Source organism: Dipteris shenzhenensis, chromosome 4, assembly GCF_047967505.1.
Source record: "Dipteris shenzhenensis isolate YYH24624 ecotype China chromosome 4, Dip_SZ_1.0, whole genome shotgun sequence".
Lineage (NCBI taxonomy): Eukaryota > Viridiplantae > Streptophyta > Polypodiopsida > Gleicheniales > Dipteridaceae > Dipteris > Dipteris shenzhenensis.
In genome coordinates, this window is record NC_141599.1 from 49,237,094 (window position 1) to 49,258,545 (window position 21,452).

Consider the following 21,452-nt stretch of genomic DNA (forward strand, 5'->3'; position numbering starts at 1 on the left):
TACATTTCCCTCCTTGGGCTGAGTTGTATGGCTGTGTTTTGGCTCAAATTTTTTCTGAAATTTGCCCTTTCCACCCATGGCAAGCGCTTGCTCACCTTGACGAGAGGCTTTGGCAAAATATGAGCATCTCTCCTCTTCCTGCAACAAAAGCCCAACCAACTCATCGAACGAGAGTGGGGCTGCCCTGTGAACAATGGTCAATGAAGTGACAAATGTGCCATATGAGGGCGCTAAGTTATTGAGAGTAATAGAGATGAGCTTCTTGTCTTCTAGCCCAACCAACTCATCGAACGAGAGTGGGGTTGCCCTGTGAACAATGGTCAATGAAGTGACGAATGGTCAATGAAGTGGGGTTGCCCTGTGAACAATGGTCAATGAAGTAACGAATGTGCCATATGAGGGTGCTAAGCTATTGAGAGTAATAGAGATGAGCTTCTTGTCTTCTGTTTCCTCATCAATACTTGCGAGCTGATCACGTAGATCAGTGACCCTGCCAATATGATCAGTGATGGCCTGGCCTTCCTGCATCTTGAGATCCTTGAGCTGATTTGTCAAGGCAATGGCCTTGCCTCGTTCTTAACATGATACATGTTTGCCAATCTTTCCCATGCTGCCTTTGCATCCTCGCACGACTTGATAGTCGTCATAATGTGCTTTGTCAAGGCAATGGCCCTTGCCTCATTCTTAACATGATACATGTTTGCCAATCTTTCCCATGCTGCCTTTGCATCCTTGCACAACTTGATAGTCATCATAATGTGCCTCTTCAAATTTGTGGCAATCAAAAACATTGCTTGGGCACTGCGGCAGTTAAACTTCTTCTGGTCCTCCGTCGATGCTATGGGAATAGCAAGAAGGGTTGTAGCAGACGATTGTTTGCCTGTAGCCTGACCCGAAGAAGCTGTGCTGGATGTAGATGAGCCTGCTGGCCTCACCTCATCCCCACTAACAATATCTCACAAGCCGTTACCAACCAAGATGTTCTTAAGCATGAATGACCACAAGGCATAGTTTGGTCCATCCAACTTGTCACCCTCGGACAAATTGCCAAAACTGTCTGAAAGAGTCGACATGATGCAAAATGGGATACCCACAAGCAGCAAATATACCTGCAAAAAGAACTGCAAGTCCCAAAAGTGCAACTAGCTGCAAATGTGCCTACAAATCCCAAACTAATGCTTGCTGAAATGCAAAGTACGACTGGCTGCTCTGAAATGCCACTGATTGCGCAATGCAATCACTGCAAAAATGGCATTAACCAATCACTGCACTCTGTTGCAATTTAAATTGCAATCCCAAACTGAAAATGCATAACCCAAATCTGAAATAGCACACCCACGAGTGCTCAAATGCATTGCAATCCCAAACTGAAAATGCACAACCCAAATCTGAAATAGCGCACCCACAAGTGCTCAAATGCATCCAACGGAGCTCAAAGGCATCCACAGCTGTAAAGTAACTACAAATGCACCCAACAATGCAGAGTATCTGCAAATGTACCTGAGAGTGCAAGCGTATGGGCTGCAAAAATAGCTCGGACAAATTGCCAAAACTGTCTGAAAGAGTCGACATGATGCAAAATGGGATACCCACAAGCTGCAAATGTACCTGCAAAAAGCACTGCAAGTCCCAAAAGTGCAACTAGCTGCAAATGTGCCTGTAAATCCCAGACTAATGCTTGCTGAAATGCAAAGTACGACTGGCTGCTCTGAAATGCCACTGACTGCGCAATGCAATCACTGCAAAAATGGCATTAACCAATCACTGCACTCTGCTGCAATCTAAATTGTAATCCCAAACTGAAAATGCACAACCCAAATCTGAAATAGCGCACCCACAAGTGCTCAAATGCATCCAACAGAGCTCAAAGGCATCCACAACTGTAAAGTAACTACAAGTGCACCTTGGCAAGAACCACCTGCAAAACAGTCCACTGACTGTGTGGGCAAGCTGGAGATGACAAAGGAGTACGACTGGCTGTTCTGAAACGCCACTGACTACGCAATGCAATCATTGCAAAAATGACATTAACCAATCACTGCACTCTGCTGCAATCTAAATTGCAATCCCAAACTGAAAATGCACAACCCAAATCTGAAATAGTGCACCCACGAGTGCTCAAATGCATCCAACAGAGCTCTGTGGCATCTAGTGTGAGGATCTCTTTCATATGCAAAGTCTAGTAGGCCCATTTGTCTATCTCCCGTGCGTGCATTGAAGTCACCAAGGAGGAGGGTATCTCCCTGCCTGGAGAACTCCACAATGGCATCATTAGTTGGCTCATATGGGTTGTGACCCTCTGTAGTTACCTCATGCGCATAGGATGACGTATTTGGGGGGAAGAAGCACACCGTAATGAAGATCGGTTGGGCATCTATAGTTGGACTTGTATCCACATATGTCATGCATGTTCATCTCTCTGTACCATAGATATGAGTGGTCTCATGTGTGATCTGAAAAGAACAGCCATGCCCACTGAGCCTCGTACTCTACTGTCTCTCCTCATCTCTCTTCTATGGGCTGAATCCCATGTATATCCTATCTCATTATGGGCAGTCCTCTCTCCAGGCTCTCATGCGTCTCAGTATAAAAGATCATGTCTCTATCGGTGTAGAACCCCCCAGGTCAGACCAAAGGGTGCCATTGCAGTTCCACACTACCATTTTCGGTCCACTTAGTGCACTCATCCCATGGTCCCAACACCGTCATGTGCTGTCCAGTTCCCCCTCTTCCTTCTCTTCTTTCTCTCCCCTGACTACTCGCTCTCGAATAATCACCTTGCCATCCCTATATGCGGCCCATTTCCTTGCCTCTCTTGCTGCCATCACATATACCATTTCCTCCCTCCAATGCTCTTGTTGTAGGAGAGTGAAGTCATTATCTAAATAGATCCTTGTCCCTTTCAAAGTGGCCTTCATACTCATGAGGGTAGATCCGTCCATGGCAGTCCTGAGCTTCATCACTAGTGGTCTCACAGGTGTCTCTGCTTTGCCCACTCGTCAGATTGTCTCACAGGTGAAATTGACCCCCGTCTTATCAAACAAAACTTTTGGCATCCGCCATTGGAGTGTCTCTCACTTCAAGGTCTCTCACCAAGAAAGCAATCCTCCTCCAAAACTTTCAAAATGAACTCTTTCTTGGGGGCTGTTGTACCTTTCTTGACCACATCTTTCCATTCCATCATCTTTGCCTCTCCCTTGCTAATCTGTTGTTTGAGTTCCTTGCATTGTTGCTTGCATAGCTGCAATATCTCTTCGGAGAGAGAAAGAAAGAAAGAAAGATGTATTTACGTCCACGGGAGGTCTCGCGGGCCTATGAGACAAAGTACACAAAAGAGTGGACTCATACAAGCCTCAGTGGGCTGAAGCAAAGGGCGCGCTACAGCCCTTGCTGAGTACTAATCTATGCTAGCAAAATCATAATCATGAATAGAAATAGTCAACTACAACTGCATAGTGGACCAAATCAATCTATCCAGTATCAGGTACAAACTAAAAAGCAAGTCAATATCGGGGCTGGGACTCTGAATCGGAATCAAAAACCAAAGCCTGGCACAATGATGGCTCTCTGATGGCCTGCAAAGATATCTCGTATCTGCGTCTGTCGAGCTATCTCGCGCTATAGCAATGGGGGACGCGGTCTCCTCGCTCTCTGAAATCTCTGGGCTATGTCCAGAGTGACCCCTCGTCTCTGTCGGTCCCCCTTGATGAGGAAAGTTGTGATAGGTCAAACCTCAATAGGATGTGCTCTGGGCACTCTCTGTCACGCATGTGGTCTTTGTGTCCCTCTCTCGGTGGTATAGTGTCGATTGCTAATCCAGGCTGCTCGCATGTCGGCTAGCTCCTCCTCCACTCCGCTATGTCCTGGGGCTGACTCAAATGTATAGAAGTCTGTGACGTGTCGCTGTGCCCGGTTAGCCTCTATGTCCTGTCACCTGTGGTGGTCTTGCCATCCCCTGTTGCTCTCTGATTTGTCGTAGTTTTTTCTCCCTGTGCCGACGCATCTCCATCATATAGAGCCTAATACAGACCTGGTCATGGAAATGGATCAGTCGTGAAAGAGGACCAAAACCACTCCCCTCCAGGTAGAGACAGTGGTAACGCCCCCGGATCTCATAGTAGGTTGGGCATGTTAGGAAATGGAGTCAAGTTGAGTCAGTTTTGATTTGTTCTAGTGAGTCCTAGTATGAGTTTTAGTCTAGTGTGTCCTATGGATGCCACGTGTCACATTGGGAGTTATCCCATATGCATTGGTACTCATATGTGTGTGTGTGCTCTATATAAGAGTTGTACTTGTCACTTGTCACATCAATCGAGTATCAAGCCTACAAGCTCCTTGGTCTACATGTGAGTACTTTCATTTTGTTCATTGCTCTTGCTGTTTCATTTCCATTTCATTATGTCTCTCTTTAAGTATCATTATCTCTCTCCCTAGCCTACCCTCTCTCTCTCTCTCTCTCTCTCTCTCTCTCTCTCTCTCTCTCTCTCTCTCTGTGGGACCTCTCTCACGAGTGATGGACTACGAGGATCAGCATTGCCTAGCTCTTTATGTCAGGGAGGCCACTATGCTTCGACGAGACTACCTCAGAGACCATCAGCACAGACCGGAGCGTGATAGAGCCCAGCCTGATAGAGCTCAGGCACACGCTATACCAGAGGACAGAGACCAGGAGGAGCACGAGGAGGTCAGAGCTCACACAGGACACATGCCTCCACCCTGTGGATGTACATATGAGATGGTTTGTAGATGCCGCAGGATCTTGTTACATAGGGGACGTACTCGCCGCTTCATCTCCAGACGATCCAGGATGATGGCAGCTTTTCGGAGGAGACTTACTCATGGAGATCTCGCCCCAAGTAATAGAATTCCCCTCAGGGCTGGTGATACCAATTTAACTCCCACTGCCCAGGAATCCCCCTCAAGATATAGTGGTCACTTTAGAGTGCATGGACTTTCAATCATTTCAAGAAAGGCTACTGCATGTTACTCTCAAAGGATCAACCTATCCTAGCTTAAAAAGGATGCACCAACTTCAAAAGGGCAAAGTTTTCAGATTGCTGGGCATTTCCATGAGGTTTGAAGTTAAACAATTAGCTGTAAAGAAAGCCCACATCTCCTTGCTGTCCCTACCGCTCAAGCTAATGCCAGTGAGATGACCTAGATGCTAAACCATAGATGGGAAAGGGCAGATGATTCATTTTATTGGAAGAATGGATTCTGCAAAATATGGTAGAAGAACATTCCTGAAAACATGTCCGCTCTGTTATGGCTCATTCTCATAAGGCCATATGGTCTAACTCTAGAGAGGAAAGAATTGGCAAAGGGGGCATATGCAAAAGATGCCCTGGATTTTCTTGCAAAAAAAAAAAAGATTCCCTGGACAGAAGGAGAACATTTTTTCTCTCTTTATGTCATGTCCTCATGCCAGGAAGGTGTGGAAAGTACTTCAGACTGGCTTGCTATCTTGCTTGGGGATGTTCCTGAAGTAATGGCCCCCCCAGGGTTTTTTTTCCGGGATCCAGTTGATACCTTAACCTCTTAACAGAGGCCCTCTTCCAAGAGTAAGTTGGTCTGGCTAATTCTCCTAGGGCGTATATAAGTGAACCAAAAGTTTGACCTATCTAATTTTTGAAAATCCCTCTTTTATGCTCTCAAAAAAAAGGGTCTATTTTCTTGGATTGCTTACTATCTTTAGCTATGCTGTCATTAGCTCCACTGGATGGCCCCCCTACGCATATCATCATCTGTTCAACCTTAGTGATATGAAAGGAGAGAGACTATTTGCTTGGTGAACTTCGAGATGTGTAAGTTAAGATTTGGAAATTTAGAGACAGTTTTTGTTTTTTTTCTATCACTATAAGCAGACAGTTATGATTGCATATATTGGAATGGATTTTCAATATGTCAACCTATTTCATCTTATCAGGCCTACATCACACGGATTATTTGGAAAGATTGTGACTTGACTAAATAAATTTTTACCTGTAGTAAACGATACTAAGTCAACCAACTGAGTAGGGTGGTAAAATTCATATTGAATTTCAAGATACAAATATGCCCAGGTACCTTCATGATGATTGATTTTTATGGATGCCATATCAATCCATATTTTACTGATACCATCACATGCAAATCCTTCTGCTTACCCTAGTTCAGACAACATTCCCCTTGGTATTTGGAGGCTATGGCTTTACTGGGATGTGCCAAAAAAGTTTGTTCGATGGAACCCATGTGTAGGGAGTAAATTGTTACAAGCAATCACGCCAAGAGCCTTCCATTCGTTGACTTTGCAGTCAAAGAACAGTAAATTTCATACTGATTTTCAAGATAGATCTATGCTCAAGGTAGATTCATGATGATTGAATTTATTGATGCTATATCAATTCATATTTTACTTGATATTATCACATGTAAAGCCTTCTGCTTACCCGGTTTTGGAGGACACCCCCCTTGGTATTTGGAGGCTATGGCTTTATGGGGCCTAGGTGCATGGGAGTGGATTGTTTCAAGCAATCATTCTAAGGGCCTTCCATTCTTTGACATTGCAGTCACTAATGCCAGGAAATTGCAGATTAGAGCCAGAGGATGGAGATTCTCTAGAGCTCTAGAGCTTAAGATCACTCCAAACTTGCAAAATTCATTTTGGAGGAGGCTTTTGAATCATTGAAGAACAAGAAAGTCACTCTTTTCTTCTAGCTTTTCATTCATGGAGGGATTGCAGTAAATCAACGGACCAGGATCATTTGGGCTGGGATTGCAGGACTTATAGGCAGGTTTTGTCCCATCTTGTAAAGTTTTTTCAACTTGATACTACTCCTACCTCTTAGTATAGACCTCCACCTGCATTGGAGGACACAAGTTGAGAGAGTATTGCAAGCATCATTGCTTGGCACATTTGGAGATCCAGATGTACAAAGGCAATAGATGGCACCCAGGTTGGGTCCCACCTCATACCATGGCTAGCGTCTGGACATACCTTATTGGCCATTTGATCCAGGATATAGGGGACTTCTAGTTGTTCGAAAAGTCACTGCCCCACCTGTGAGCCCCCGTTTTGAGGGGTCAAGGGAGAAGGAGACTATAGGGGGGTAGGGGAGCAGAGAACCTACCTAGCTGGAACCCGCGCAGCAAAGGGAAGAGTGGCGCGGCCTTCTAGGCGCCTCATGGAGCAAGAAGTGGCAGGAGGGATGGCCCAAGCCAGCCAACCTGGTTGGTGGAGACGCCCTTGAGGTCGGTGCTGCAAGCAGGGGGCCGACCCCCTGCTGGTCGGTTTTCTTCAGCCCAAGCAAGGGCCTATAAAAAGCCCCCTCTCCCCCCCTCATTTCTCATCACCACCTGCACAGAAAGCCTTGCACAGGCAAGAGCGCAAGGGGAGAGGAGTAGGATCAGCATCTTGACAGCTTCACTTGGCTGTTTGTACATGCTCATCCTTTGAGCTTTTGTCTACCCACAACTGTGAAAGAATATATCTGAGTTTTTGCTATTTCTCTCTCTGTCTCTTTGAGTGTTGTATGAGCTAGATCGAGAGTGAGGTATAAGTGATTCTATCCTCTATTTCCAACATGTTATAAGAGCAAGGTTTACAGCTCTAGATTGGAGTACCTCAGCAAGTAGGCAACTCCAATCGACACTCAGGTTTGCTGCATGGTCAAGTTCTCCACTGCAAATTCAGTTTACAGTTTGCTGTTCTTTATTACATCAAGGATGGAGGACAAAGATTCTACTATTGCCTCTTCAGCCCCTTCTCCTCCTTCCTCCTCCAGATTCCTCTCATTCACCATCCCTAAATTCGGAGAGTCAGGGAAGCTAGACGGGTCGAACTACCCAATCTGGAAGGTGAAAATCCGGAGCCATTTCGTGGCTCGGAAGTTGTGAAAGTTGACAACTCTTTGAGTGTTGTATGAGCTAGATTGGGAGTGAGGTATGAGTGATTCTATCCTCTATTTACAACATGTTATCAGAGCAAGGTTTACAGCTCTAGATTGGAGTACCTCAGCAAGTAGGCAACTCCAATCGACACTCAGGTTTGCCACATGGTCAAGTTCTCCGCTGCGAATTCAGTTTACAGTTTGCTATTCTTTATTACATCAAGGATGGAGGACAAAGATTCTACTGTTGCCTCTTCAGCCCCTTCTCCTCCTTCCTCCTCCTCCAGATTCCTCTCATTCACCATCGCAAAATTCGGAGAGTCAGGGAAGCTAGACGGGTTGAACTACCCGATCATGAAGGTGAAAATCTAGAGCCATTTCATGGCTCGAAAGTTGTGAAAGTTGACAACGGGGGTGGAGGCAAAGCTGGAAGATTCGCTGGACAACAAGGGGAAGATTGTCATTCCAATAGATGGTGGAGAGCTTGAGAATTGGGAAGAGAGAGATGCCCACTCCCTAGCATTAATCATTGGGACCAAGGCAGACTCTGTTCTTCCGCACATCCAGATGGCCGAAACGTCTGTAGAAGCGTGGGCTATCCTGAAGGATCTGTATGAAACAGACAACACATCTCAAATTCTGATGCTCCAACATCAATTGTACAATCTTGACATGACAAAGACAGACAATGTTCATGACCATCTAACAAAAGTCAAGGTGGTAAGGGACCAGCTCGCGACATTTGGTTAGAAGGTAGACTCAAGTCATCTGCCATTGTTCACTTTACACAAACTACCTCGAAGTTTTAAGAGTTTCGTGACTACGGTCATTGCTGCAAGACAGAGGACCAAGCCTCTCACCTTCGAGGAGCTTGGGCCTTTACTATTGCAGGAAGAGGCTCGAGAAAATTTGTTTACTCAATCGGACGAGAAGGCTCTCGTGGCAAGGGACAAGCCTGGCAGCAAGGGTAAGTTCAAAGACTCCAAGAACAAAAGCAAGACCGAGGATGCAGAGAAAAAGAGACTGATGAAGTGCTTCTACTGTGAGAAGCTTGGTCATTCTGCTAAGGAGTGCCGCAAGAAGAAGACGGATCTCAAGAAGGAGGAATCTAAGTTCAAGGAGGAGCCAAAGACCGAATCGGCAAATGTCACGACCGGCGCTCTCTTCATCATCACCGAGTATTGCTCTGCTTATGCAGTAAGTGAGGGAGAGGAAGGTTGGTATGTGGACAGTGGAGCTTCAAAGCACATGTCCAATAAGAAGGAGTGGTTCGAAACCATGGAAGGTATGCATCCTGATTCCAAAGGTCACTATGGGGAATATCATGCCCTGTGAAGGGTGTCGGTAGTATTCCATTCATCACGACTGCAAGAAACGAAGTGTTGATTTCCGGTGTACTGTATGTACCGAATTTGTGCAAGAACCTTTTGTCAGTCAGTTAGATGGACAAGCACAATATGTTGGTCTTATTCAGCAACGCAGTGTACTGTATGTACCGAATTTGTGCAACAACCTTTTGTCAGTCAGTTAGATGGACAAGCACAATATGTTGGTCTTATTCGACAATGGCAAAGTCACCGTCTCAAATCCAAGGCAAATGGACAGGTGGTGGCTCAAGGTGTTGAGGAGCATGGGCTATATCGACTCAACGCTCTGTTGGTGCACGGGGTCCATGGCAGATCTAAATTGTGGCATGAGTGGTTCGGTCACGTCAACTATGGCACTCTCTTTGAGATGTAGAAGACAAAGATGGTGGATGGACTTCCACTGATTGCAGGCAATGATCGTGTTTGCAGGGCTTGCATGGAAGGCAAGCAACACAGGGACAAGTTCCCACAAAAGACCTCATCACGGGCCAAGAAGCCGCTCGAGTTGGTTCACGCGCGCCAACATATGTGGCCCAATGTTGACAAATTCATTCGCAGGTTCGCGGTATTCTCTTGTATTAGTGGATGATTTCAGTCGCATGACGTGAGTATTCTGCTTGGCCAAGAAATCTCAAGCTTTTGAGAAATCCAAAGACTCGAAGGCCCAGGTAGAGAAGGAGAGCGGGGAGGTAATCAAATCCTTCCGCACCGATAGAGAAAGAGAGTTCACTTCTACCGAGTTCAATGGATTCTGCAAGAAGCATGGGATCAAGAGATAGCTCACTACAGCTCACACATCTCAGCAGAATGGAGTTGCTAAGAGGAAGCACAGGACCGTCACAGAGACAAGGTTGACCATGTTGCGAGGGAGGAATCTCTCGAAAGCCTATTGGGGTGAAACCGTGAACACTCCCGTTCACATCCTCAACAGAACCAAGACCAAGGTTGTTGATGACAAGACTCCATATGAAGCTTACTATGGTAAGAATCCTACAATATCTCATTGAAGGGTTTTTGGTTCAAAAGCTTTTGTGCATGTGCATAAAGATGAGTGGACAAAGCTTCATCCCCATAGCCGAAGCTATATCTTTGCGGGATACAATGAAAAGTCCAAGGCCTATCGCCTTTTTGACCCGGAAAAGAAGAAGATCCTTATCAACAGGGATGTGATCTTTGAGGAGTCCGAGCCACAGCCTGTAGAAGAGGTTTCACAACTTCCAGCATTACCCCCACCCAAGGTCACCATCCGAGAGATGGAGCTGACTGAAGACCCCGAGGAGGAGGAGGAGGAGCATGCCACAGCTCCCAAGTCAACTCCATCAAAAGCACCTCCATCAAAGAAGAAGCTACCTCAATGGTATTTAAAGACTTTAGCAGATTCATGGGTCACGAACATTCCCGAGAGCAGTTCCGGAGCACGACGGTCTCAATGATACATGAAGACTCCCTCCATGAACTACGCTTTGGTGGCTCAGCTTGCGGAGCCCCATTCCTTCCAGGAAGCGAAGAATATACCAAAATGGCAGGAAGCCATGCAAGCAGAGATGGATGCCATTTTCAAAAATGAGACCTGGGATTTAGTGCCCAAACCAACCAAACGGAAGGTCATTGGGACTAAATGGGTATACAAGCTTAAGTTCAAGTCAGATGGGAACTTGGACAAGTACAAAACAAAGCAAGATTGGTGGTGAAAGGCTATGCATAGTCAGAAGGACTTGACTTCGACGAGACCTTCACCCCCACAACTAGGATGGTGACTATTCGGACAGTCATTCCCTTGGTTGCTTATCACAGTTGGCCTATTTTTCAGATGGACGTCAAGTCTACATTTTTGAATGGTACCCTGGAGGAGGAGGTATATGAAGAGACTTCTCATGGAGGAGTTCGAGATGACTGACTTAGGCATACTTCACTACTTTCTTGGGATAGAGGTGAAGCAAGGAAAGAACAGTATCTTTATTTCACAGGAGAAATATTGCAAGAATTGCTCAAACACTTTGAGATGGAAAATTGCAAAGCAGTAATGACTCCCATGGAAATTGGTCTGAAGCTGAGTATGCGTGATCCATCTCAACTAGTTGATTCATCACTGTATCGACGCTTGGTGGGGAGTTTGCTTTGCCTCACCAATACCCGATCAGATATTTCCTACGCAATTGGATTGCTTTGTCAGTTCTCCGCCACACCCAGGAAGGCTCGTTGGGATGCAGGTATGAGGGTGCTAAGGTACTTGAAGGGGACCTGCACCTACGGCATCACTTATACAAGAGGCATTGAGTTGGGAGGTTGCTATGATAGTGATTGGGCAGGTGACATTGATACTCGGAGATCGACCTCTAAATATTGTTTCTTACTCTCATCTGGAGCTGTGTCATGGCTGAGTAAGAAACAACCTATTGTCACCCTTTCATCTACAAAGACGAAGTACAAGGCTGCGTACAGCGGCATATGAAGCATTGTGGCTCAGGTGGATCTTGGAGGACATGAATGTGGCCCGAGAAGATGCGACTGTGGTTATGTGTGACATCCAGTTGCATAGCCATCGCCAACAACCCCATGTTTCATGCACAAACGAAGCACATCGAGGTCCACTACCACTTTGTTCGAGAACTCATCGACAAAGAAGTCATAGAATTGATATACTACCCGACCAACGATAACATCTCAGATGTCTTCACAAAGGCACTTCCCAGGGAGCAGATGGAACACCTCATTCGATGCATGGGGATCTGCCCACACTTGTGTCATTGAGAGGGGGTTTAGAAAAGTCACTGCCCCACCTGTGTGAGCCCCCGTTTTGAGGGGACAAGGGGGCAGGAGACTATAGGGGGGTAGGGGAGCAGAGAACCTACCTGGCTGGAACCCGCGCAACAAAGGGAAGATTGGTGCCGCCTTCTAGGCACCTCATGGAGCAGGAAAAGTGGCAGGATCTACAGTCTGTATCAGCAGCCCATGTGCTGGGCATATGGGGCTGGCCCAGCCAACCTGGTCGGTGAAGGCATCCTTGAGGTTGGTGCTGCAAGCAGGGGGCCGACCCTCTGTTGGTCATTTTTCTTCAGCCCAAGCAAGGGCCTATAAAAAGCCCCCTCTCCCCCCCTGATTTCTCATCACCTGCACAGAAAGCATTGCATAGGCAAGCGCGCAAAGGGAGAGGAGTAGACTCAGCATCTTGACAGCTTCACTTGGCTGTTTGTACACGCTCATCCTTTGAGGTTTTTTCTGCCCACGATTGTGGAAGAATACATCTGAGCTTTTTCTATCTCTCTCTCCGTCTCTCTGAGTGTTGTATGAGCTAGATCAGGAGTGAGGTGTGAGTGATTCTATCCTCTATTTCCAACACTAGTCTACATCGGCCGGGAAGATGATTTTTCTCAAAGACTCGAGAGGCAGTCCTTTGTCCTTTCTTCACCCAGTCTTACTGGCATGGTGTTTCAACCAGTCTTACTGGCATGGTGTTTCAACCACATTCATGATTTCTTTCAAGATTTGCACATACTCCTATATTTTGAGTGCTTGAGACCTTTGCTCTTGGCTGTTTCTTTCATACTTCAAAGAATTCTATCTCATTGGGGAGAAAAACTTCAACTTTTTTTCATTATTATTATTAGTCTTTTTCTTTTTTTCTCTCTCTCTCTCTCTTTTTTTTTTTTTTTTTTTGGGGGGGGGCTTTTGTTGTCTAGAAAGGAAAATGCAAGCCGCGGCTTTTACATGTACCACTTGTCACTTGAGCAAAAAAGTATAAGAGTTCATAGCTTCCTGATATTAGAAACCTAACAAGCTCATGTATGCAATTTATGTCCAATCATGCCATGTATTTGTATATGAAAACAAGATTTCATCAGGCATAAAAATTTATTCTCCTATCAACAGTGGAATCATAACTGATGAGAAGTGACACAAGTAAGTACCTTATGTTGAGCTAATGAAGGGTAGCTATAAATGTAAATGCTGGGATGAAATCCCTTTTCACACACAGCAAAGTAGGCCTTTGATGGATGCACAGCTATGGAGCCAACACCACCACCACCCGTGCTCTGTAGTCAAGGGTTGATTAATTACTGAAGGGACGCAGAAACTTACAGAAAGGAGTGCATAACCATGCGAATCATAAAACTTTTAAAAACCTCAATCTTTTGGTAGGTGCGTCACTTTACCGGCAGACTAACTTGGGACATTGTCTCAAGGTCTAACAGCTGCACAGAGTTTCCACAAATGTGGATTAAAGTATTTGATGCAATATAGCACAAATTATTTCTTCGACTTCCCTGCTCATATGAAATAGAAAATTGCAAGTACTAAATAAGCATCGTTTATGAGTTCTCAACAAAGTTATTGCTTCCAAGGAAAATATATTTAAAACTTTGTGCATTCCAATATCAGGAAATTAATTTTCACACCAAAATACAATCTCAAATTAAATAAAATGATCCTTCTATATACAAGGACATATATACCAAGAATAAACTTCCATATTAGTGGTATTATGTTTTTTCCTAAGAATATTAATTCCATGTTCTCACATAGGTATAACGCCCAATGGCACACGAACCACATTTGTTGAACGTGAGGATTAGGAGCTTAGAAGATGCCTTACAAAAATTGTTGGCTCCGCAGTTGAAGGCTAACAAGGGATAGGAAGAGGCTATCCATACTTTGACAGGCAGACCTTCAAGAGAGGATAAGACAAAAGGGATAATAGAACTGTGAATCAAGTGTTCAAATGATGGAAAAGGGTAAACAAAAATGCCCTAATATAGCAAACGATAGGCCAGAGAAATATGTGGCAAGGATGGTTGACAAGAGCTCAGATGTCATCGAAGGGTGGATCCACAATTGGGATGAGGCATTCACCATTGCGAAGTCCAGAATGACTTGGGATATTGAGATTTTGCCAAAATGGGATTGATAAAATAGAAGGGGCAAATTGCCAAGCATAATGTCATTGTGCTGTTTGATTCAGAGTCAATGCATAATGTTATTCATTCCAAACACTGAAGCTGAAAACTGACCCACCTAACTATGCCTATACAGTCCGGATGGTGGATGGGAGTCCAATTGAGGTGTGGGACCAAATGGTCACGCAGTTGGAGCTATGCATTTAAGACTATGTGGAGAAGCTGAATTTTGAAATTAGTAGAATCACTCACGCAGATATAGCTCTTGGAATGGTATGACATCCAATAAACATGAGGTTGTCGATTGGCCTAAGCACATTTATGAGTTTGAACTGGATGGTATGTTGTATACTTTGAGGTGAGAAGGGTCTTCCTCAAAGTCCTTTGATCTTGAATAGGTATGTTCAAAAGACTCCATGTGAGTTTTAATTTCTTTGTTGTGCATCTGTTGAGTCATGTGTGGATGCCCCTACAGATTCCTTGGCCATGCAAGATGGGAAGACTGCCTCATTAGCCAATCAGATTCTTGGTGAGTTCTATAGTTGTTTTAGGGATGAATTACCATTCGGGTTACTTTCGAAAGGAAATGTTCGACATAAGATTGAACTTATTCCTCAGGCAGAACCTGTAAATACTCATACGCTGAGTTTTATGAAAGAAGCTGAGGTGCATACATACTCAAGTTGGGGCAGATTTAACCAGTTTGTCACCTTTTGGTTCACCAGTGATATTAAAGAAAAAGAAAGATGGTACCTTTCAATCATGGGTTGAATATTAAGCACAGATATCAAGGGTTGAATATTAAGCACAGATATCCGATGGCAAGAATTGATTATCTGTTGTATTCATTGCACGGTGATGTGATTTTTAGTACAAAGAGATCTGAAATATGATTACCCACAAATTGGAATGTGTGCTCAAGATGTGCACAAGACTGCTTTCGAAGCAACTATGAGTTTTTGGTAATGCCATTTGGGCTTACCAATGCTCCAGCTACATTCATCATGTTGACAAATGATTCACTATGCTCGTATATTGAGAAGTTCATAGTCCATTTTATTGATGTATATTGGTTTACAGTAAAAGTATTGCTAAACGTGGGAAACTTTAAGAAAAGTGTTTAGTACCCTAAGACAAGCTAGTCTCTACGTGAATAAGAAGAAACTATGCTATGCATGGTTGAGCTAGAATATCTAGGTTCCATTATATCTCCTAATTGAGGTTGAAATGGATCCAAAGAAGGTGGCTACAATTTATCTTTATCTTTTTGCAAGGAAAGACTTCCATTAAGTATAAAAACAAGTTGAATACATTCAAAAGGCATGCCCTGGAAGCTAAGAGAAGAAGAAGAGGAAGAAGAAAGAGAGAGAGAGAGAGAGAGAGAGAGAGAGAGAGAGAGAGAGAAAGGGGGTAGAGAGATAGGGGGAGAAAAAAATGGGGAGAGAGAGAAAGGGGGATAAAAAATTGGGACCAAAATAGCAAAAAATCCACATCATTTTCCCTTTCTTAAACAGAAACACCTTTACTAAAGCCTTCCCTCCTCAGGACAAGCCAAAAACCCGTGAGAGCAAGCTGAAGGAGGAAATTCACCATGCAAGCATAAAAATGAACACCCTAAAAGGGGATAATAAACAGCTCCTCAGAGCGAACAAGAGAGAAACCAAGGCTGAGGCTGCTATGGACTCCAAGAGAAAGGGGTAGATCCTCCATGCCCTAAGGAAAATAACACTCCTAGCAGAGGCTGCCCATGAAGTTCCCCACATGCTCACCCGAATTGCCATCAGCATATGTGTAGTATTTCTCCAGATAATGGCCAAATGTGTGAGAAGAGTGGGCCTGAGTACCAATCCCAAGCCTCTATGCATCTCACTCTCTAAATACGACATGCTGAAATAATCGCCATATCTCCCAAGAAGAATCCACAGAAGCATGCAGGGGCTTGAATTGTGAAAAGGGAACATCATCCAGAGAGGACGACTCAACTAAATGTCATCGAATCGAGAGATCCTCAGAAGAATCATGCCTCTCATAAAAGACCTGAGGCCCTAAAAGGGAGAGCCAAGCCACCGAGCCCCAAGTCATAAACAAGGGGAAAGGAGCAAATGTACTCGATATCCTGGCAATCCCCTTCCATATCATCCTCGCCTGTGTGCAATTCCATACCAAAAAGGCAACGAGGACAAGTAGAGTCCACCCAAAATCGGACCGCCAAAGGTTCATTGTAATCTCTCCATGAATAAAATCCAAAAGGAGAGTAAGATTTTTCTATTCCTAAGGGATTTCCATAGTCTCCTCCCAAAAACTTTTGCAAATCCGTAGAAATCTAAAACTCTCCTGATGAGGAGCTCCGGAGGGCCTCTAGCCTCGACAGGCGAGCTGAAATCTCTTGGCATTATTGACTATGTAATGAAAGATGGGAATTCCCTTCGCTCGGTGCACTTCATCAATCCACTCCGACTCTCCAGGATCCGACCGTAAACACTTTATTGGGACATCTTCATAAAGCCAAATCCTCCATGAGCCAAAAGAGAGAAGAAGCAGATCCAAATCTAGGTGCCATTGTAATACTAACAGGCTAAAAGGAAACTCCCAACAGAATATCATGTGTAGAACTAGATAGCCTGCCCCTTGACTAAACATTGAAGACCAAAGCATCACCGTTTGATCGCCGTAGTGCTATGATCTAAATTGCCCATCCCCATGAAGCCCACAATTTTAGTGTGGCTAGTACCTAAAAATGTGACAGCTTTACGATCCTTCTTAGGATTTGTTTAGTTTTTATCAAAGTATAATCTGAAATTGTCTCTCCATTTATTGAGTTGACCTCAAATAAAATGCGTTATGTTTGGAAAAGAATAAACAAGAAAGTTTAGACACAGAAAAGAGAGGAGTAGCGCAAGGACCTGTGTTAGAAATTGTTTATCCCCAAAAAACCGTTTTTCTGAGAGACTGATGCAAGTGCCATTGCAGTGGTAGGAGCGGTTCTATCACAAGAGGGGAGGCCAATTGCCTTTGAAAACAAGAGCTTTCACTTTCTCAAGAGGATTGGATTTTCTCCATGCCATACTCTTTGGTTATTTGAGAAAATGATATTGCAATACTAGGACACTAGCGGGCTTATAATATAAGTTATTGTCGAAGTCTTTAGAGCCATTACACTTAAGCCAAAGGACTTGTTTGGATACTATTAGGTTCATAATGCCAAATTGATTCCAAAGACGCACCTTACAACCCATCAAAATAAATCAATCTGACGAAGTAGTTAGACCCAATAAGTATCATCTCAGTCGACCGCATGTGACCACCTCCAAGTCAACTTGCAAAAAAAGAGAGTGCTTCACTAAGTATAGTTTTGAGATCAAACATGGACCGAGAGTTTAAAATTACCTCACTATCGACAGTCGAAGTGAGATGACTCTTGCCACTTGCATGAAGAAAGTGACCAGGGATGTAACATGTGCTGCTAAGAACAAGGCTGACAGCACTTGCATGGAGAAAGTGACGCTAGCGGTACTTCTAGGATCAAGGTCAGAGGAGTACAAGGACACTAGTATAGAGTTACACACATGGATGTTGTGGGTGCCTCCAAGAAGTACCTCGGTTATTTCAAAGCAAGCAATCGTGGATTACTTGATTACGGGAAGGTGCCAGAGTTAAGACGGGTTGAAACTGAAGAGGTTCGGTGCTTGGCGGGAACAAGGCTGCCCTTGGATTCTGAGGGGCATAGCTGGATGAACCGATATTCGTTCTAGGACGAGAACGTTGGTGTGTTCGTGATCAAGGAAGGTAGCATCATGGACGCTGGGTGCTATGTAGATTGTACCTGTGTTCCATGACAGATTGCCATGGTGGAGTGGACCTGGAGGAACATGAGCTTCGGGTTCGAGAGCCGAAGATGAGCACGTCTCCAATTTATTCTTGAGAGCTTATGCTAGCTGATGGATCGACGTGTGGATGTTGGCCCACGATGATTCGGTGAGAGGGGGTTGTTGGGATTTGGGATTCAGGGGTCACCCCTCACTTATGAACCCCCTAATGAGGAGTTTCACATGCAGGCTGCCATGTGTGCAGCACCCTAGGCTGTTGCAAAGGCTCTTGAAGAGGGCAAAAGGTCAGACAGTGGCTGCAGCATATGCAGCAGCTTTGTGAATGTTCACAGGCTATTTACAGGCCGAGGAAAAGGTTGGCTGACGGGACAGGGAATTGACTGAGTCGATAGTCTGCTGGCTCAGTGGTGGCAAGGTCTGCCTCGTCAGTGCAGAATGTCCACAGACTGGTCAGCTAGTCCCTGGTCGGCCAGATCTGGAGGAGTCTCACCCCTATATGACCTTCAGTAGGGGTTTTTGCATGCGTCCTGTGCCTTAGGTTTCGGGTGCATCCACATTGTGCTCACAAGTATTACTGAGATAGCTCATAGATACAAATCTAGACCATGCCCATGAAACAGAATAACCAAAACAAGTAATATAGATAGGACAAAATAGGCAAACCCTGTTGCTCAAACCACCACGACCATCTAGCAGCCAGTGTGCTGTCTAGTTGTGCACTGTTTTCCCACAGGCGGCTGCCTTCACCACCTGTGATCTTTATCAACCCTCATGCTTCAATCGAGCTTCAGTGGGCTGGAAAGATCCTCCTCTAATACCTCTCTTTGCTGCCCTTCTTCCTGCTGCTCATCCCTGGCCTCCCTGCTGCTGGCAAAATTATGGTTCATCTGAAAAATATTGACAGGTATCTTTGCAAGATTATTTTTCTTGAAATTTAAGTAATGGCCCATTTACAAGACCCTGAAAATATGTCTCCTTCCTCAAGGCACTTTGTCTGATATGCTGCACTGCTGCCAGACCATTGATAGCCACAAATGCCCTTGCTTATTGCCAACGAGAATACAAGTCCAGGTTGTGTTTTGCATAAGTCATGAATATGTATTGACATCACCGTGCTTTTGGCAGCTCGATGAGGTCAATTAAACAGCTGTAGGCTCAAATGAGTGTTCCAACCTTCAAGTCTTTTCAGTCTTGCGGGAGCTTGCTGGAAAGGACATTTTTTAGGTTTGGTTTGATACTTGGTCCTTCGATGCTTGTGACCACCAATTGCTAAGGCTCGCACACATGAGATATATTATCTGACTATAGATTCTTACAATAGCTCGACTACTGGTGCGTCACTATTGAAGCTCTGACATCCGTTTGACAAAAGCACGATATTGAGTATACGTTTATCAATTAAATCTTTCAGTGTGCTCTAATGTTACACACGAGTTCGTCCATTTTCATATAGACGTTAAATGGCGGCATATCTGAACAAAAGTCCTCTTTTGATATGTTGTGGGAGCAATACCTCAAACCCGAGGCATCTCAAAAACTTGACTGAAGACTGTGGAAGCTGTTTCGCTCCAGTACTTGATGATCCCATCTTTCAAACTCAAGCCAGACACGCTGCAAGTTGTTTCGACCACGTGTAGCACAGGGGAAAATTCTAAGTGACCACTATAGCTTCACAAGGTGTGGATGCTGACAGCTCAAACATGCGCGAGATAATTGGTTTCCTGAAATCACCAAACGCTCTGCCCCCGCTTTGCGCTCCCTCGCTCTCTCGTTGCCGCTCCTTCAATTTCATCCCTACGACAACGTCCGTCAGAGTCCCAAGGTGCGCCGCCCAAAGGATGGCACATTGGCATGGGTGTTCTGCTTGCAGCTGCCGCCCCAGGGCATTGTTTCCCCGTGCAATCTTAGCTCCCGTAACTCACGCAATCTGCTCGATCAATCCACCTCGTCCTCTCCTGCTGCTGTTGTATCTGTTCTCACAATTCACGCAATGCACTCGATTGGGACGCAATTCCTTTGCCATTGCCAGACGACCGTTGATGATTTTGTAATGTTCAACTGAAGTTGTCTTGTTGACGTGACATTCAACAAAACCGTTGAGCAAAAAGTTAACCAAATAAATTTTAAGGGGCTTTTCACACCCAGTCTAAGTCCGCCCGCCTTGGAATCCGAGTCACGCTCAGAGGAGAGTCCCAGCTTCAAACTTTATAGAGTACAACATGCCTAAAGGTGGGTTGTTATAGGAACTCCATGTGAGGCTAAGAGCTGAAGAAACGTGGGACTTTAGTTTATGACTCAACGTTCATTTTCTTGATAATGACGGAGCATATGGAACATTTACAAGAGGTTTCTTGCCTACCTCTAAGAGTCTGGAATTACCACTTCCTTTTTCAAAGATGAGTGAGGCATGTTTAATGATGTGTGATCTACCATGAAACCAAGAATTGGTGGTCAAAATGCGCCTCTGATCATGTTCCTACCATTCCCATGCTTTGTGAAATATTTTGCCAATTACAAGCTACTAGGAAGTACTAGAATAACTACAGGTGCAAGGCCATAGATGACGCATAGTTAGGTGAGTTTTTTTATAAAGGGTGGACAATGAGAACATCTAATACAAAAGACTTAATATAATGTTGAATAAATGGTTTAGAAATAAGCTTATGGTGAAACCTTGTTTGAATATGTTGAGTAGCTAACCAAATTTAGATTATTGCCAAATCAACTTTGGCAATTGGAGTCATTTTGTAAAACAAGGCATGCATAAAATAACTAAAGAGTTGAAGAATTGGAGTATGTAGAGGAAACTCATATAGTGGAGGGGATTAATGGAAGATTGGGACTATGTAGATGAGATTTGCATGAACAATTTATTCTAGAATTATAATGTAAAGTTTCAATAAAAAGTCACATAATGTTTCTAGGAATTAAAGGGCTTGCCCCTTTATAAGCACCTCACTTAGGTATTTTCACATTCACTTTTCACGCATAGCCTTCCTATAGCTATCCTTACCTGCTTAATATCTACTAATTTGTGACCGTTGTTTATACCATTTGGCTTTGTAATGATGGATTCCTTTAGAGTAGCTTTTGAAGATTGGAAGTCATCAACTAAATCTATGACTTTGAGTGACCAAATCTACCCAATCTTTTGCAAGTCAATAAAAGGACCAAATCTACCCAATGTTCTGCAAGTCAATAAACATATAGATCATTCTTCGTATTGGTCATCCTCCCCTCCAATTTTTTGATAGGTTCGTGACTACCCAAACCATCCATATGTCAAACTCCCTTAATAGTGCATCCTTGTTGATTATACCCTATGAATCCTAGCCAAAACTTCAAGAAGCTTATTGGTAGAGCCTCAATCTCTCAAGATAGAGTTTGTACTCACACCATTGTCCCTATTCAATCGATAAAGAGAGATGTAACCCATATAGTATCGTCACAATTTTAGAATGATCTTGATGAGGAGCCTAAGGGATCATCTTCTTC

The 21,452-nt window shown here is 44.3% G+C and overlaps 1 protein-coding gene across 1 annotated transcript in view; it reads right to left on the reverse strand.

Moving 5' to 3' along the window:
- LOC147902982 (uncharacterized) overlaps nucleotides 1-19,545 on the reverse strand; it is a 437,346-nt gene extending 417,801 nt beyond the window's left edge. Inside the window, exons 1-3 of the mRNA XM_087373981.1 lie at nucleotides 19,471-19,545; nucleotides 13,390-13,500; nucleotides 13,144-13,269 (exon numbers count right to left, since the gene is read on the reverse strand). Coding sequence (XP_087230107.1) covers nucleotides 13,144-13,269; nucleotides 13,390-13,500; nucleotides 19,471-19,545 — 312 coding nt within the window. The remainder of the gene's footprint in view (nucleotides 1-13,143; nucleotides 13,270-13,389; nucleotides 13,501-19,470) is intronic.
- Nucleotides 19,546-21,452: the final 1,907 nt, after the last annotated feature.